General features: G+C 42.3%; 2 protein-coding genes across 6 annotated transcripts in view; one reads left to right on the top strand and one right to left on the bottom strand.

The window, feature by feature from the left end:
• The first annotated feature begins 641 nt into the window (after positions 1-641).
• On the top strand, positions 642-5866 carry LOC121724446 (B-cell receptor-associated protein 29-like). 2 transcript variants are annotated; one of them, XM_042111017.1, is made up of 8 exons: positions 642-1005; positions 1475-1593; positions 1793-1893; positions 2039-2186; positions 2382-2517; positions 4390-4486; positions 4705-4805; positions 4952-5866. In XM_042111017.1, the coding sequence occupies exons 1-8, from the start codon at positions 1003-1005 to the stop codon at positions 4988-4990; spliced, it is 744 nt and encodes a 247-aa protein (XP_041966951.1). In that variant the 5' UTR covers positions 642-1002; the 3' UTR covers positions 4991-5866. The 2 variants fall into 2 exon arrangements, with proteins under 2 accessions (XP_041966951.1, XP_041966950.1); XM_042111016.1 differs by having other exon boundaries at positions 4949-5866.
• LOC121724444 (solute carrier organic anion transporter family member 1C1-like) overlaps positions 5840-17692 on the bottom strand; it is a 26125-nt gene continuing 14272 nt past the window's right edge. For 2 of the 4 annotated variants that reach the window (XM_042111013.1, XM_042111012.1), the window contains 13 exons: positions 16625-16766; positions 15381-15513; positions 14142-14266; positions 13592-13738; positions 13049-13147; positions 12489-12737; positions 12118-12282; positions 11290-11485; positions 10780-10945; positions 9351-9541; positions 9032-9096; positions 8521-8638; positions 5840-7318 (listed from right to left, as the gene is read on the bottom strand). In XM_042111013.1, coding sequence (XP_041966947.1) covers positions 7090-7318; positions 8521-8638; positions 9032-9096; positions 9351-9541; positions 10780-10945; positions 11290-11485; positions 12118-12282; positions 12489-12737; positions 13049-13147; positions 13592-13738; positions 14142-14266; positions 15381-15513; positions 16625-16766 — 2025 coding nt within the window. In that variant the 3' untranslated portion in view covers positions 5840-7089. Of the gene's footprint in view, positions 7319-8520; positions 8639-9031; positions 9097-9350; positions 9542-10779; positions 10946-11289; positions 11486-12117; positions 12283-12488; positions 12738-13048; positions 13148-13591; positions 13739-14141; positions 14267-14921; positions 15108-15380; positions 15514-16624; positions 16767-17692 lie in introns of those variants that run through there. The other 2 variants (XM_042111015.1, XM_042111014.1) reach the window with 2 other exon arrangements.

The following is a 17692-nucleotide window of genomic DNA, read 5'->3' as shown; positions in this document are numbered from 1 at the left end:
TATTTACAGGAAATGAAACACTATTATAATTTTGGATACTGCAAGTGTTATTTTTTTGCATATGCTGAAACAGGCTATGAAAACTACAGGCCTGGTCAAAATTCTTACTTTCCCCCCACAAGGTGGCAGTATTTTGCTTCCACTTGCAGTCTGTCTAAAAACATCATCAATTTTTCTGGAGCTTTGTATTTCAGAAAGGTGGAAAATGCATTGGGTAGGCCTATAGTTGTGAATATGGTTTGTTCAACAAACAACTCTTTCTCAGTGGCAGAAATACTAGTCAGATATGACCAAATCAGCTAGCTAGGCTCATATACAATTGGGACCTGATAGTGTTTGAGTATTTTTGAGGAACCTGACATCAACAGCAGCCTAAATTACAACCACAACCAGCCTCTGTGCTGAGGGCTAGCTCAATCTCAATGAACATCATTGAACTACTCGCCCCTACACTCAAATTATGTAGAAATAATAATCATCTAGTTCCTATTTGCATCAAATAAATAATTAATTGAAATAAATATGGCAACTGCAGTGCTCTGATGACCAAGTGGAGTGACCTACATCTCACAAGTTAGGCTATTTAAAGAAGCTTGGGATGTTGTTGCTATATTTAGTGCAAGTGAAAATCTAGTGGCCATTATAGAATCAAAGCTTAATACATGTAGACTAAAATGTAAGAATGTTACAGACAGGCTATAGGTTATCAATCAAGAAATGTTTATATTGTCGGTCAGTTATTCACGCAAAATTGTAACACTTTACTCTATGTAGCATACTTTCATTGTTTAGGCAGTAGTATAACAAGAGGCTTTCTATGTTTTTTTTTATCATTCAGTTCTTGGGTTGCTTTGATATGTGCTGGATAAAGTTACCTTTAAAATCCTAAATTACTGGACTACTAGACTAATATTTGCGTTTGCCTGCCGCGCGTCGCAGTGACCGAGGGGGTGTGACTTGAATGGAGTTGTTTCCTACCGTCTTCATATCGGCGCATTATATATGGTAAGACTTTAGATGGTTTAGGCTGTTATGTCACGTTTATCTGACTTTGTTAGATGGCGTTGACCTATTAGACACCAAGTGATGCTACACGAAGGTTTAAACCTTAATCATAGCCTACGATTTCTTGATTAGCCTATTGACTGCACGAACGTTTTTTTGCCTACGTTTGAGGAGGTCAACTCAAATGTAAAGTAGCCTAGGCCTAAATAAAGATCAGACTTAGGCCTATTTGATTTTGATTTCGTTCAGATATTAGGCTGTAGGCTTAAGCTATGTTGAATATTAAAACACAAAATGATTGCATGGTAGGCTAGGTTTAAAAATAACCATGGACAGTGAAACGTTGCAAACAGGTGGTCTAACGCGTAGCCTTAGGCTACACATTGAGGGCTCGGTCAGTGTTTATGAAAGTTACATTCTCACCTTGTATCCAACCTAACCTTAATGACATGTCGCAATTTTCTGCCAGTGGTTCGGCCTCAGAGTGTATAAGAGAATGACTCTACAATGGACAGCGGTGGCTCTTTTCCTCTACGCTGAGATAGCGTTCATTCTCATCCTCTGCCTGCCCCTCCTATCAGCCCAGAGGTCCTGTCTGTGATTATTTATTCATTGCTCATATAGCCTATTGTCTTGTTAATTCATTGCTTGTAGTGTTTTGTGCTGCAATATTTTGTTTACATTCGTGAAATATTGGGTTAAACCATAGCCTACAATATTTTTGTAATATCTCAGCAAAGTCAGAGGCCTACAAATCAATATCTGCTGTTTATCACTTCTGATATAGATGGCAGAAAATATTTAAGTGGAACATATGGAGCGTGATGTCACCTTATTGGAACAGATTCTTTTTTGCCATGATATTGATCCTCATAGTTCTTTTTCTTGGTAAGTAGCCTACCTACTGTTGCAAAATAGTAATTTATTTGTCTGGCATATGTGTGTCCTGGTGTGTTCACAGTAATTTGTCTGTTGATGATATTTATCTTGAGCCCTTCTATTGTTTCCTTTACCTTAATCATCAACCTTTCAGATGCCTTGAGAGAAGTCAGGAAGTATTCAGCCGAGGAGGCGTCAACAGATTCCCAGCTGCACCCCAACTTCTCAGACCATGTGCACATGATGCTCTTTAGGGCCCAGAGGAATCTCTATATCTCTGGATTCTCCCTCTTTCACTGGCTGTGAGTGACTCAGATGCTACTCACACCACTGCTTTATACAGTCTGTATCATCGACAAGTACGCCTCGGAAATACCATACCTTTTTAAACCAGACATTTACAGAGTGGTGCAATTTGTCAGTTATTTGGCTAGCCACAACATACTGTTTCCATGGCAATCTCTGACATATGGTCCTGATGTTTGGTGTTGCTCTAGCATCATGCGGCGCATCATCACCTTGATTCACCAGGTGGCGCTAGCTGAGGGCACCGGAGCTGCACTGCAGGCCCAGGCAGAAGGTGCCAACCAGGCTGCCAAGAAATACATGGAGGAAAACCAGAAACTGAAAGACGTAAGTTTGGCTCAGTGAGTCGGTCCCATTGCCTTTACATTACAACTGTACTTAAGTGAGGGCACATGAGTGCCACTGTGCAGAGGCAGCCTGATGTTGTGCTCATGTGATTTTTCGCAGTCTACCTGTGCCACAACATCAGTGCAAGTGTTAGCATGCCTGCATGTAGTGTTGACAGATCTCGAAAGAAAAACAAGCAAGCGGGGTCTCTGAAAACAAGCCCAACCAAAACATGCGACCCGAGCCCCTTAGGATCGAAATGTATAGTTCATAAATAAAGTTATAATAAAGTAAAGTGTGCTGGAGTCTTTTGAGTTCCATGGTTGTCAACTTCTGGTCTTCTCCAACGCACCTGTATCCATGATCTCCATATTCAAGTAGGCCATACAAGCAATTATTAAAGAAGAGTTTCTGCTTGAATTCAAAGTATCATTTCAAATTATTCAATAGGCTACATTTAAACTAATCAATGCTCAATTGACAGCATCACCAAAAAAATACTGAAGAGACAAAAAAATACTATGTAGAGTTAAATTACCCAGATTGTCGAAGACATTAATGTAATTTATACCAGTTATCACTGTAGGACAACTGAAACAACACGAAATAAACAGGGCTGGAAATATTTTATTCCTGTAGGCCAGTGGTTCTCAAACTTTTCATAATGAGTACCACCCACAAAAACAACTGGCTCTCCAAGTACCACCATTATGACCGACATTAAAATACAGGTGCGTATAGGCCAATTCAATTACATATTTTACATTTTACATACTGTTTTGCGTTATGAAAAGACACCTTGGAGACTCCCCGAGTACCACTAGCGAGAGTTCGCGTACCACCAGTGGTACCCGTACCACAGTTTGAGAACCACTGCCGTAGGCTTTACTACCTACCTACATTGCTGGTAGGCTACATTTTGGAACAGTAGGCTATAGCTACATGAACTAATTATCTTTAGTGTCCTCCATTTCCAGTAGCCTATCGTATAGTATAGCCTAGCTTAGTTGGCTTGTGCATGACTACGTTTTGTAGCTTACATTTCCGTCAGTCTACAGTCTTTTAGCCCATGGGTTACATGATAACCCTTCCAAGATAGAAACCTTCTCTACTTTGAGAGACCATCCACCACTCATGCCGATGTTGAATTTTGGGTGTCTGACGGAAACTGATCAATCTGACATACAATTAACGTCGATTTGACACTCTTTTGCTGTCCGGGTTTGCAAATCATTCATTTAGAAAATGTAAGTTGCACTATTTGTTATTGTAATCACAGCACGGCCTTACTATGTTATCATTACCATATCATTACATTATCGCAATTAATAAGTCATCATAATCATCATCGTCAGCATGGCATGTCACACATAGCCTACCTGCTCCACCAGTGAGTGAGTTCTTATCATGTAGCCTAAATAGGCTCGCACTCTCCACCACCTGCTCACTGTCCCTCTGCTCTGTAAACTCAACGAACTTCAACATGTTACTGCATATGCTAGCCTACTTGCAATATTGTATTTTTGAAGCTTCTACATTGGTGTTCATTTTTCACAATTGTCACAACCGGCACCCGCCGCAATTTCGTGTAGGCAACTTTGATTAACTTTTGATGCGCGCACAGAATCCTGGCTCTGAGCCAAAATGGGAGGGGTGGGGCCTGACGTGGGCTGTTATTGGATCAGTCCAGTGTTAATAGAAATGTAACCAATGGGCCGCTGATTGTCCTTTGTATGGGCCGATCGTTGGCCAAAATAATAATTATATAGCGTATTCTATCGGCCCAAAAGGTGCGTCGGCCCACCGGGAAAATGCCCGGTATGCCAGATTGTCACTCCGCCCATGCCCCCCTCCACTTTTTTCCCCCAACAGTCTCTGCAGGAACAGGAGAGTGCAAAGTCCGTTAGAGCCCAGCTGATGAGACAGGAAGTGGAGAGCGCAACGAAAGACCTCAAAGCTGCTGATGACGGTGAGTGTTTCTCTGACTCAGGGTGGTGCATGACCAAATACAGCTGCTGCTGGCCTGGCTCTGATGTGCAGAAACTAAACAATATGTTTTTATCATCCATCAATACACTTTCATCTATGCCACTAGATGAAAGCTTTAAATGAAGGAGTCAAATGCAACGTCAGTGGACGGCTGGTTTCATCAGAAAGATCTGAATGATTTAAATGTTCTCTCCCCAGCATTGCGGAGGTCTCGCACTGAAGTGGAGGCAGTGAAGAAACAAGCTCAGGGCCTCACTAGAGAGTATGATCGACTGTTGAAGGAACATCAGATACTGCAGGTGCAGTGGCTTATAGAGTGATTTAATATTTAAATTCAAGCATGAAGTACACAGACACACACACACACAAACACGGACACTCACAGACAGACAGAAGAAATAGAGAGAGAGCAAATGTTTATATTATTTTTCTTCTCTTACAGCAGAATCTTTACAATGGATCCGAAGACAAAAAAGATCAATAGGCCAGAAACCCTAGTGAACCACAAATGTTGGGAAGTTATTCTTAATTTTTGTTACAACCCAATTTTTCTTTCAGTGAGTATACTATCTTCTTACACATTAACGGTTAGCATGGGAAACACTTGAATGTAGACCACATCCCATTCTGGGTGCCATTTGTATCATCAGACATTTTGCGATATTCTAATCTAAACCCTTCTGTGTGTGGTTATATATTAAATCACCTATAATATAGGTGATATATGATATACCTCCTCTCTGTACGAATCATTGTGATGTTTGATTCTTATTCTGTGGCAGCCCCATAGCCCTTATCAGAGTAATTGTCATTATGCTTCACCAAGTGAATAATGCTTTCAAATCAATGACTGTACTGAAGTGTAATTAAAACAGAAATTGTTTGTTCAATGTAGTTGTCCAGAAGCAGTTGTCCAATGTTCAATGGCGCAAACAGCAATGCCTGTTTGCATTAAGCTGTAAACAACTGGCATATGGCACGCATTCAGAGCCTGTGAGTCCTGCCATGTCCTGTCAGTGTACAGGAACTAGCAGCACTGAGATGATGTTATATAGGGAATGAAAGAACTGCAAGAACAGGGTAACTCCTTTTGCAAGACTGTATTGTATTAAAAATGGAATTTCAACTAGGCACAACGGTGGTTCAACATACTGTAAAATCAAGTAAATGAATACAAAAATTACTGCAATGGGCCGATAAAAAAAAAAAAACAATGGCGTTTTCATACACAGTGCATGAAGAACACAAAGACAATCCTGTAGCCTTTTACAGAAGTGTACATCTGCAAAACACAGAGAAAATAAAAACAACAAGGAACAGAGAGAGAAAACAACATACATTAAAATGCCCTGTAAAGCTATTATGTCTTGTGTTATGAACCTCACTCATGTTGCAGTGTATAATATGTGTATGTGTGTACAATATGTGTATGTGTATATAATATGTAAAGAGATCTTTGCTAGGCAAATCCTGACAAGATAGTAATGTCAAGATATTTAGTTTCTTGTTGGAGCTGAGATGAAGCAAAACCATCCCATAATAGCTAACAGTAGTGTTTATACAGGAAAATGAACTGGATTCCTGAGCTGTTAGTGCATGTTGATTACATCGCATTGTACATCTTTCTCAATCTCTCTCCATCACACACACGCAGGCACACATGCACGCACGCACACACACACACACGTACATGTAGCAATACTTCAAAGGTTGTCTTATTGTTACTAATAATGCTCCAAGCTTTACCAGTGTTTGCCAAAGGGCTAAATGGGAACACACCAGTAAGCATCATCATAATATAGGAGAATGCTCCCAATTATAAATCAGTGTAAACAGACCCAAACCTCCCACCCCGACATTAAAAGTTATGAACCTCTCACACCGCTAGCTAATATTCTTGAGCTAAGCATACGGTGTTGGCTGAATGAGAAGACATCCAATGTAATTTTAGCATTTTGTGTCTCCATTGCCAGATGTAATTTGTGTGTTTAGATTAGAGAGTAGCTATGACTCACCCAGTTTACTCTTGTCCTGTTAAGCTTGTTGGTGTTAATACCCCATTTAAGACTTTGAAACACTGGAAAAGCAGTTACAGACTATGACCTACATGGTAAGGAGATATTTGGCAGACTATTGCATGAATTGTATCTTTGAAAGAAACATACCCAAGTAAAAAAAAAACAGAGCATCTTTAGTAAGTTTAGTAAACACTATACCCTGTACACTGTCTTCCAAATATAAAAAACATCAGCATCTACACCAAACACATTTACAAAATACTCAAAACAAAAACAAACAAATAACGTTATTAATTGTTTGCTAAAAAAATAGGCAGTAAATCCATTGAAAAACACAGCATATACAGTACATTCAAGAATTTCAATCACATTTTAAAAACACTGTTTGTTTATTTCACATAAATCTACAAGGGTCTGGTACAAATATATAAAATGTTTGCTCTGCGTGTGTACAGAATGGCCACTGGCTTTTTTTAAAGAAACAAACAAACAAAAAATAAACATACAGACAAACCCCCCCCCAAAAAAACAGATTTACATGGACGAGTGGCAACCGTGCTGACCATCACAGCCGCGTCTCCCGGTCGGGGTTGCAGTCCAGCGTCCGCAGGAGCTGCTCGCAGTGCAGCGTGTGGTTCTCCTCCTTCCTGAGGCACTCGGTCTCTGCACCGCCATTGGTCAGCGCCGCCTGCTGCTCCTCGCGTCGCACGTGCCGCCTCAGCAGCACGAAGCCCAGGATGCACAGGAAGAAGGAGACGGTCCGCAAACCCAGCGTCAGGCCCAGATACACTATCCTGAAAAAGAAAGAACATCAGAGAGAGAGAATGCGAGAGACAGAGAAGAGACTGAGAGGGGAGAGGAAGAATTGACTTATGCCTGAGACCCAGAGCCACGGTCATTGTTTCATTGTAAGTCGGTTGGCAATGAGATTGTTTGTGTGAGGATAAGAACATGCAGCATAATGCATGACAGAGGAAAGTGAATACCCCCAGATTACATTAATCAGAGCAAGGCGTCTCTTTAAAAAGGCTTTAAAAACACAGTAACAACCACCTGTTTTGGGACGATTATGTGCAACTATATAATTACGATGATGAGCATATTATATGAACATAATATGGAAGGTTAACAACCATGTCTAAGCTTCATATGATCCAGCCTTTGGCCTTTGCGGTCCATGCACTGGGAGATGCTAACATAGGTCATGGCTTCATATAGAAAAACAGAGCCATGATCTTCCAGGAAGAAGTTATTTATTAATTCAAACCACAAGGCTTTCATAAATATTTAACCCAAAGATTAAGATTGCATTGCACAATATTGGTGTAGCCATGCAGCGAACTACTTCATAACAAATGGTGCCATGCGCCTGGGACCTCTGGCCTGTCCCCAAGTGCTGACTGAATCCATTAGAGGGCCACAACGATATTCAGCACTAGTATGATGTTGTTCTTGCATATGCTTACTTATCTTGATTATTCTTTCTACAAAATATTTTCAAGCTCATTTAAAAAAAAAAAAAACATTGGTGGAATAGGAAACGTGTAGATGTATAGATTTGCTGAGCGTGCTTTTCAGTCTGTGGGTTTGTAAAGGTCATGGGAGTTACTAGGCAGTTCCAGAATGTCCTTAGAATGTATTGGAATGTGATAAGATATGACCATTCTTTGGAATTAAAAGTGAAATAATACATTTCAATTCTTCTTGATTTGAATCCTTTTCATCTTTTAGTAGAAGGGGGTCACTTGCGCTTCAGCCTGGTTGGTGCTCACGGAACAGGACGCAGAAGTCAAAAAGGGAGATCCAAGGTCTAGCAAACAGCAAACTGACTAACGTTTCGACGCCCATGTGTCTTCTTCAGAGTCAAAAAAAAAAAAAAAACGAGAGACGAGAGAGAGAACCGGAGGGCACTCTCAATGTGACAGGTGTTAAGTGTACCTGTAGGCTGTCGTGTTGTATATTCGGCATGTGTCATTGTGACAGGTGTTAAGAGTACCTGTAGGCTGATGTGTTGTATATTCGGCACGCCCCACGGCCACCACATCGTTTCTGTCCCCACTTCAAGCAGGTGGTGTCAATAATGGCACCAAAATAGATGGGGGCAGGTATTCCAGCTGTACAGGGCGAAAGACAACACATTCAAAGGTAAGGACAAGTCCCCCATTTCAAACCATTACAGTGGAGACTTCACAGGGGAGCATGGAGTCTCCAGGAGGTCAGGAGATGCACTCAAGTGACAAGCTGACAAGTGATGATGTACTGTATGTATGCATGAGTGTATTCCCTGCATTTATTTATTCATGATTGTATATAATTCTGCATGCATGGATGCATGCAACAATGCCGCCACAACAGGCATTGTACATACCTCGGTGGTTAAATTTAGTGTAGCTTTTGGCAGAGGAAATTCTAAGTATGAGACAATGCTTACAAAGCTTGATGAAATGTCAAAGACTTTGAATGGCTCGAGGTGCCAATCGTAAATTTGACTGATTGACAGGACTTACCGAGGGTCCGAGTGGAAAGTGTGTAGAGCCCCAGTGCGAGAGACTTCAGCTGCGGCTTAATGCACCTATCGGAGCGGAACGCAGACAGACCGTAATAATCATAAGCATTACTTCAGCATTGTATAACCATTGCATAACTCTTATGTAATCATTGCTTGAGTAAAGTGGGACAAGCATACTATGGTCGCTAAAGTGCATGTTCTACTTTCCTCTTTATTAAGAGGAAGGAAAGCACTTTACGCGTGATTATGGGAACAGTCAGAAAGGGAAACAAATGGACCTTGTTGACATGTCCAGTTGTCTCTGTGCGCAGACTCACCTGATGAGCAGCACATAGCCAGGGGTTCCCCCCAGGGAGATGATGAAGGAAGTGATGACTGACAGGCCCAGGAAGTAGGGGAAGATGCTGTCACAGCTGCTACGGTGGGGGCAGTGGCCCAAAATGGCTGTCAGGTTGCCGGTCTGGGCACCTGGTCCAGCGGTGCCGATGCATTTGCAGTGTTCAAACACCTGCAGACATAGAGATACTGCATTAGGATACTGAGAGATACTGCCAAATAGGATAGACAATCACAACCAAAGTCACAAAGCATGCTATGACACTTCCGTTTATGCACACACCATGCTATAATACGTGTCCACGCTATGCTATAACACTTGTGTCCACGCTATGCTATAACACTTGTGTCCACACCATGCTATAACACTTACACACCATGCTATAACACTTACACATCATGCTATAATACGTGTCCACGCTATGCTATAACACTTGTGTCCACACCATGCTATAACACTTACACACCATGCTATAATATGTGTACACGTTATGCTATAACACTCGTACACGCCATGCTATAACACTCGTACACGCCACGCCATGCTATAACACTGGTACACTCCATCCTATAACACTTGTACACTCCATCCTATAACACTTGTGTACACGCTATGCTATAACACTCGTACACGCCACGCCATGCTATAACACTGGTACACTCCATCCTATAACACTCGTACACTCCATCCTATAACACTTGTGTACACGCTATGCTATAACACTTGTGTACACGCTATTCTATAACACTTGTTTACATGCTATGCTTTAACACTTGTGTTCACGCCATGCTACAACATTTGTGTCATGACATATTGCGAAAGTACAAAGATGAAGAAGAGTAATTTGAAAAACAATCTAAAATGCAATAGTATGTTCAAAATCAATATGACGAGATAATTAGTAAAGAACATTGTTTTTTATTCTTTCTTCTCCAGACTTATTAACAAACTGATGTTACTGTGAGTCAGGAGTGTCTGATCGATCAAAGTGTCAGTTTATTAATAAATGTATTTAAGGATGTAGTGGTAAAATAAGAGGTGGGTAAACTATGAATTCTGGGAATTGCGGTATCGGATTTTTATTATATGTTTGATGATGGTGGAGGTTACTGTCCAATGTTTATAACAATACCAGTGGTATTAAATGGCTCCTAGTGTGTTGATGAGTGTACATATTACAGTGTGATTTATTACTGTTAAAAGTTGCAATTGGTGAATAAACTATTTTGAAAGGTGGATAAACTCATAAGAGGTGGATAAACTATATCTTTGAAATTTCAGAGGTGGATAAACTGTGTTTACTTGCATTTAGCCTCCACTACACTCCTGAATGTATTGCGTTCTAAGAGGAAAACAGTGTTGCGCGATTCTCTCTTTTTTGATATATAAGAAGAAGAAGGAAATCTGACCGTCTCCTTCCCAGATCCGTTGGAGGCTGTGCAGCCGGCCAAACAGGGGCTGACGTACGTAATGCCGTCTGCTCCACATACGGGGTCCCAGTCCTTCCCGGAGCACATGCACGCTGAGTTGCAGTTGGTGAATAGAAACCTCTCGTTGTAAGACAAGACATCCTCGCTTTGTGTGGGTACCAACGTTGTAAAGAAAGCAGCATGAAATATACACAAAAGACTTGTTATTTATCTGTCCTTTAGGTCAACGCATATTTGAAGGCCCCTATCATGCCAGAAACAGAATTATGATATATTAATATATGATGTATAACCTGACATGTCACAGGTCAAATCTGGTTAATAGGTACTTATCCCAAGCGACTTCCATATGTCAATTATATATCAATAGCCATTCGCCCCAGAGCAACTCGGGATTAAGTGCATTACTCAAGGGTACACAACTTTTCTGGCTACTGAATGCTAGCCCAGCTCTTTAGCCACTATGCTACCACCGTGTGCATGACCTACCCAGAGTATGACAGCGTTACGCCTGCCACCTTGGCGTTCTCACAGCCCATGGCGAAGAAGAACAGCGAGAGAAAGTAGCCCAGCAACGAGGTCCCGAAGGCGAACTTGGCGGCGGCCAGGATGCCGAACTTGAACTTCTTCATAATGACGCCCCCCAGGAACATTCCAAGGGCCACGGCTGGGATGTTGATGATGCCTGTAGCACACAGCACAGACGCAGATCCTGCATGTCAACATGCTGAACAGGGGGAGGATCAGCCTCCACCAAAACACAGGCAGAGCTCGGGCTGCACACTGGCAACCTGTCCGTGCTGCATGGTGGGATCAAAGAGGGAATTCTCCTGTTCATATCAAAGTAACATCATCCATTTTTCATCTGAAGTGGTCACGTCGAGGGCGATGAGGATTTCTTTTGATGGTTGAAAGGACAGAGAATCCAAAATAGATAGGCCTGTGCCAAACACACACACACACACACACACACACACACACACACACACACACACACACACACACCACTCTAGAAAGGGGAGGGGTGCTCATCAGCGCATCTGAACGTCAACAGCTCATTTTAAAATAAAACCTTTTATCATGCCTGTGCCATTAATTAATCTCATTTCCCTATTCTCTTTCATGTGTCACATTCTAATTGCAGTCGACTCACTTTTTAGGGTCCCCTGAAGACCGATGAAGAAGGGAAAGAAAAATGCAAGTTGGCACGCATTAAAACACTCTCACTTTGACAAGCTAATGGACATCTCCTGAGGCCAAAGTGGCAAGTCGAGGCCAGAGAGCGGAACGTGGTCAAACTAGAGCAACGGCACCTACCCATCAGAAAGTTGGCTTTGGAGGCAGACTGTCCATAATGCTGCTCGATGTATTTGGGCTTGTACGTGACCATACCAATGAGCGAGTTGAACTGGATGATGGTCACACAAAGATATGTCAAATACACAGGATTACCAAGCAGGCTCTTCAATGTAGGGAGGAATTCTAAAAAGAGATAAAAAGCAGACGTTATTCTGGTACATTGGCACAAGCACAGATGGATTATTATATAACTATATTATTACACTATAACAAATCTGGTGGTTATCTTATCGGACTCTATCACAACCTAAGAGGACTTCTCAAAGACGTTTATGTTTATGGTATGCGAAGGACTGTGTGAGTCGACCAGAGAGGTCCAGCTGCGGTACCTTTAGCCATATCGTGGAAGTTGGCGAGCTCGTCTGGCATGTACTTGTGCTTGATGGTGGGGGCGTCCTTCAGGAAGCTGGCCTGCTCCAGGGGGCTGTCGTCATTGTGCTGGTCTTGCGGGGGCGGCAGCGCCCGGGGCAGGAACCAGAAGGGCACGGCCGAGGCCAGGGTGATGACCCCTGCGATCAGGTAGCCTAGCCACCAGGCTCCCACCCACCGCGCATCGCTAGGGGTGATGGTGATGGTGTCTGTGGGGGGAGGATGGATAGTGAGCGCGGGGGGGGGGGGGGGGGTATGGTGATAGGAATAAGGGAGGATGTCCTTGAGCTTGTGTACTACGCTCTTTATGATTCTGAACATAAAGAGCGTAGACATGCGTGAACGTGAACATCAAGTGTGTGTGAAAACAGGGTTGAGTACGTATGCACGCAAGCACACACACATAACTCATTTATGGCAATATCAATCAATTAAGCACAGCCAGCGATAGAAACACAACTTCTAAAAGAATATTATGTTCTCCAAAACCAGCCATGGCTATCCATGCTCTGTAACTCACCCATGTCAACAAATCCCACATCCACATATATTTTAGCACAGAGAGATCCCAGCAGGTATCCAAACACTGGACCAATGATGGCTATAGTCTGCACACAGCCTGAAATGACAAATGGCTCTCTCAAAGCTTAAATCACACAAATACTGAAAATAAATGCAGAATATTACTGCATAACAACAATAATAGGTTACACTTTACTTGACAGTATCGACATAAGAGTGACATGGCACGGTCTTGAACGTGTCATAAACAAGTCATAAATGTTTCTGTTATTAAGTGACATTCGGTTTTTGTCAACAAGTTAGGGGTTAGAGGTTAGGGTTAGGATTCATGTGTCATGACAGTGTCATGTGTTCATGACAGTGTCATGTCAGTCTTATGTCGATATTGTCAAGTAAAGTGTTACCCAATAATAATAATAATAATAATAATAATAATAATAATAATAATAATAAGAAGAAGAAGAAGAAGAAGAAGAAGAAGAAGAAGAAGAAGAAGAAGAAGAAGACCCTAAAAGTAATGGGATTGTGCCCCTCACTGTACCTATATAGAGGGCTGTGTTTTCAGCGTGGGCGTAATCGTCGATGTAGGAGATGCCCAGTGGTTGCACGGGCGTCTCACCGATGCCCCGCAGCACATTCCCCAGGAGGACATACACCCACATGGAGAGGCTGGACTCCCTCTCACAGCCTGGAGGTAGTGGACACAGTAGCATACTGGTCAGTAGTATCAGCAAGTGCAGTGTCTGAAATAGCTCCGCTTTGGACTATTACAACAACTATCATAATAATAAGCTTTATTTGTATAGCGTCATAACCGCTTCTTCAGCAAATCAGCAAAAATCAACTAAGTGCTGTGCTGTGCAAAATACTGCAGAACCTGCGATTCAGTTTTGAAATTCATTCTTGCGACTGAGAGGCTCATGCTCGCCTCCGAGATATTTTTGCTAATGTGAAGATTTAAGGTTTTCTTACACTCCTGCACCACAAATATATAGTACAGGTGAAAAGTACAGTAATCGAAGCCCCGGATAGAGCAATGTCATTCCAAGGGGGGGAAAAAAAACATGGCTGTGTAAGTAGCGTTCTCTTACCAACAGAGGGCACTACTGAGGGGCTGCTGCCTGTCTGAATGGGCTCAGGTGTGCTTGCTGGACAGTATCCTGAGAGGTAACTTGATGTGTTCATGGCTGGTCTTACGGATGTCTGAAACTTGTAGCTGTGTACAAAAGACATGCAGTATATTAATACTGGGTTGGTACTACAGTATGGTGCACACTCAACCTCTTTAGAAAATCATGATGTAGTTCTGTTACCTTAAAATAACCGCTGCAAACTTAAACTTACAAACTTACAGAGGCCCTATAGGGACATGTGGCAAAAAATATATTTGTTAAGTTTCTGGTGTGCATCTGAAACTTTCATGTGCTCACCAGATACTTTTGCGTGTTCACCAGAAACGTTCATGTATGCACCAGGAATTTAAAGCCCCTAAGAGGACAATTTTTTTTGCTAAAGCCCCTAAGAGGAAATTTTTTTTTTGCAAGTTTCTGGTGTACACCAGATAGCAAAAATCAACTAAGTGCTGTGCTGTGCAAAATACTGCAGAACGTTTCTGGTGTGCTTACCAGAAACTTTCACGTGCACACCAGAAACTTTGCACATGTCCCCTTAGGGGCTAAACAAACATTCAAACAAATGAAATAAGGAGAATGTAGTCTATGACACTGAAGTATGTCGTTGGTTTTAAACAAATTGGGTGCTCCCGTCATGCTAAATGGGAATTCCTACATATGCGTCCACATATGGCGTCCACATATGGAAAAAAAAAAGAACAAGTGGACAAAGACCAAAAGAGGGGTTAACTACAAGACCTGTCTGTTTATGAGGCATATGAGGCATCCATCTGGGTTTGTTTTGGCTCTCAGTCCAACACACTTGGGAGTTGGGCCCTTAAGGCCACATTGTGGATTAGCACCGCTATAGTCTGTGGCTTTACTGATATGGGTCATGACCACCAGCTTCAAACCAAACATAGTGTTTTCATGCATGTTCTGTGGCTTACAAATGACAAAATACAGAGAACAGCATGATCAGATCAAGAATCTGAAACTAAATACACTCATACATAATATACACTTTTAGAATCATTATGAAAACATGTGGTTCAGTTTATGGAATAATTACAATGGGATGAATATATATACAGTATATATGTGTGTATATTAGTAGCAGAGCAAAGGGGAGGGCAGGCATGTCAGGACTTATTTCTGTGTCTTGTGCCTGGAGGAGAGGCTGCTACTTTAATAATATGACATTAAACCCAATCTTACCGGCCAATGATAAAATGAGGCATAGCAATCAGGAACGTCCCCAGTGACATGAGGAGACAGCCAGTTGAGATGATCTTTGGGCGGTGAAGCTTGGCCCCAAAGTAACTTACAAAGGCAATCACTAGCAGATTACCTGCAAAAGATGCGTAGCGGATAGAAGGGAAAGGAACTGGTATAAGTTATGATAATAAAGCTAATAAATAAATAAATAAGACTACTCAGAAGCATCTGTGTGTGTGTGTGTGTGGTTTTGTGGTTGTCTGCCAAGATGTCTCTAATACTGATTATGGATGTTTTGTCTTCAGTACTTAGGTTTCCCCAGACTGCCCCAAGGTCCCTTTCTACCTACGTCTCGGTGCAGCCATATGAGACGCTCCAATTCCCTAAGACATGTAACTCTTCTGATGAAAGTGCCTTGGTGACGTGCGTTTGCCTAAATCCCCCTTAAGAAAGTGAGTGTTGAAGGACAGCCCATACCTTTACCCTGATATGTGCAAAGACACACAGACGTCAGTACAGCCGACTAAACGTCAAATAGCTTCTGTCCATAGTATTAGAGCAGTTGCAAAGAATAACCTTTAACGCCACATCAGCTGTAAGGACCATTTCATGGAACATCATGAAAGTATGTTTTATGTTTTTTTAAAATATTATTGATATAATATTGCATGAATAAATAACAGTAACAACATCCTACAACAAAAGGCGTAGAGCCAGGGGGTAGCCAAAGCTCTGGGGAGCTAATCCAGTGACAGCGTCTGTGGTAACCACACACCCAACAGCAGGGGAGGATTTGATCATTACAGAAGAACAATGACAAAAGAGAGAACTTTGGGTAACACTTTACTCGAAGGTATCTACATAAGAGTGACACTGTCATAACCCTAAGACTAGCCCTAACTTGTCATGACAAAAACCGAATGACACTAACCATAACCCTGACCCTTACTTGTCATGACAAAAGCCGAATGACACTTGACAGAAGCATTATGTCATAAATGTTTATGACTTGTTTATAATGTTTATGACACGTTCATGACAGTGTCATGTCACTCTTAGATACCTTCAAGTAAAGTGTAACTGAACTTTGTAACTGTACTCTTGGCACATCCCAGTGCTTCTTAGCTATGGGAACTGCTTCATTGTAAGAGATGGATTTCCATTAGTAACCCATGAGTCTGATTCTGCCTCAGACTCTGATGGGAAATGTCACTGCGGTGCGTGCATGGAACAGGCACACTCACCTATCTCAAAGCTGCCGTCTATGACGCCGATCAAATAACTGGGAATGTCAAATCTTCTTTCCAACTGAGTAATTGTGCTCTTCATATAGCTTCCAGATAACGCCTTGGCAAAGTATGCGAAGGACAAGGCCATGAGGAATATCTGTGGAAAAAAAGGAGGTGTCACGGCCAAATGGACAGAACCGGACAAACAGGCACTCAAATGGTCATCCTGAACGTCCACTACTAGATGTCTGCTACTCCACAAAGTCTGCAACAAACTTCTGAGTGTGGACACAGAGAAAATATCATAAGAAATAAAACAGATGGTGTACTGCAGTATGTAAAAGTGTATTAGGTATAGGAATACCAAGGTATAGCTACTGTATAGTTCTAGATGCATGTATACCGCTTTGCGTTGTGCTGAACACCAACCCTTAGCTGTTCTAAAATCACTGTAACCTTGGGGCTTATTGCTTAAATGAATTGAGAAACACCTGCAGAAAGGCAGACAGGATTAATGAATAAAGGTGATTAAAGAAAGAAAGAAAGAAAGAATGAAATAACAAATAGAGATAGTCATGGATGGCAGGCTGGTTAAATATGTAGCCTCCCATCTCTCCTCTCCTCCCATCTCTTTTCCTCTCCTGCCCTCCCCTCCCTTCTCCTCTTCTCCAGCCCTCCCCTCCCCTCCCCTCTCCTCTCCTCTCCTCTGCTCTCCTGCCCTCCCCTCCCTTCTCCTCTTCTCTAGCCCTCCCCTCCCCTCCCCTCTCCTCTCCTCTCCTCTCCTCTACTGGATGTGGTATTGGCACAGAGGGGATTAGGGGCCAGACAATCCTGTGCTGCTGATACGTCCCTGTAGCACAAATGGCTGGTGACTTGGGCCTGGTAATTGGAAACAGGTGAGCATCAGCCTCTCTCTGTCTGTGGCGGCCGGCGGTGTCTGAGGGGGCACAAAAATAACCCTCGCAAGGAGGTGGGCATCGCTGTCAGCAGCCAAGAGTAGCACACAGGAGAGGGACACGAGAGATAAGGAAGCAGAGAGCGAGAGAGGAGAGAGAAAGTGAAGGAGAGAGGGGAAAGAGAGAG

The sequence above is a fragment of the Alosa sapidissima genome, chromosome 11 (assembly GCF_018492685.1).
Source record: "Alosa sapidissima isolate fAloSap1 chromosome 11, fAloSap1.pri, whole genome shotgun sequence".
Taxonomy (NCBI): Eukaryota; Metazoa; Chordata; class Actinopteri; order Clupeiformes; family Clupeidae; genus Alosa; species Alosa sapidissima.
The sequence above is the reverse complement of the archived record's forward strand: the minus strand, read 5'-3'. Positions and strand labels throughout refer to the sequence as shown.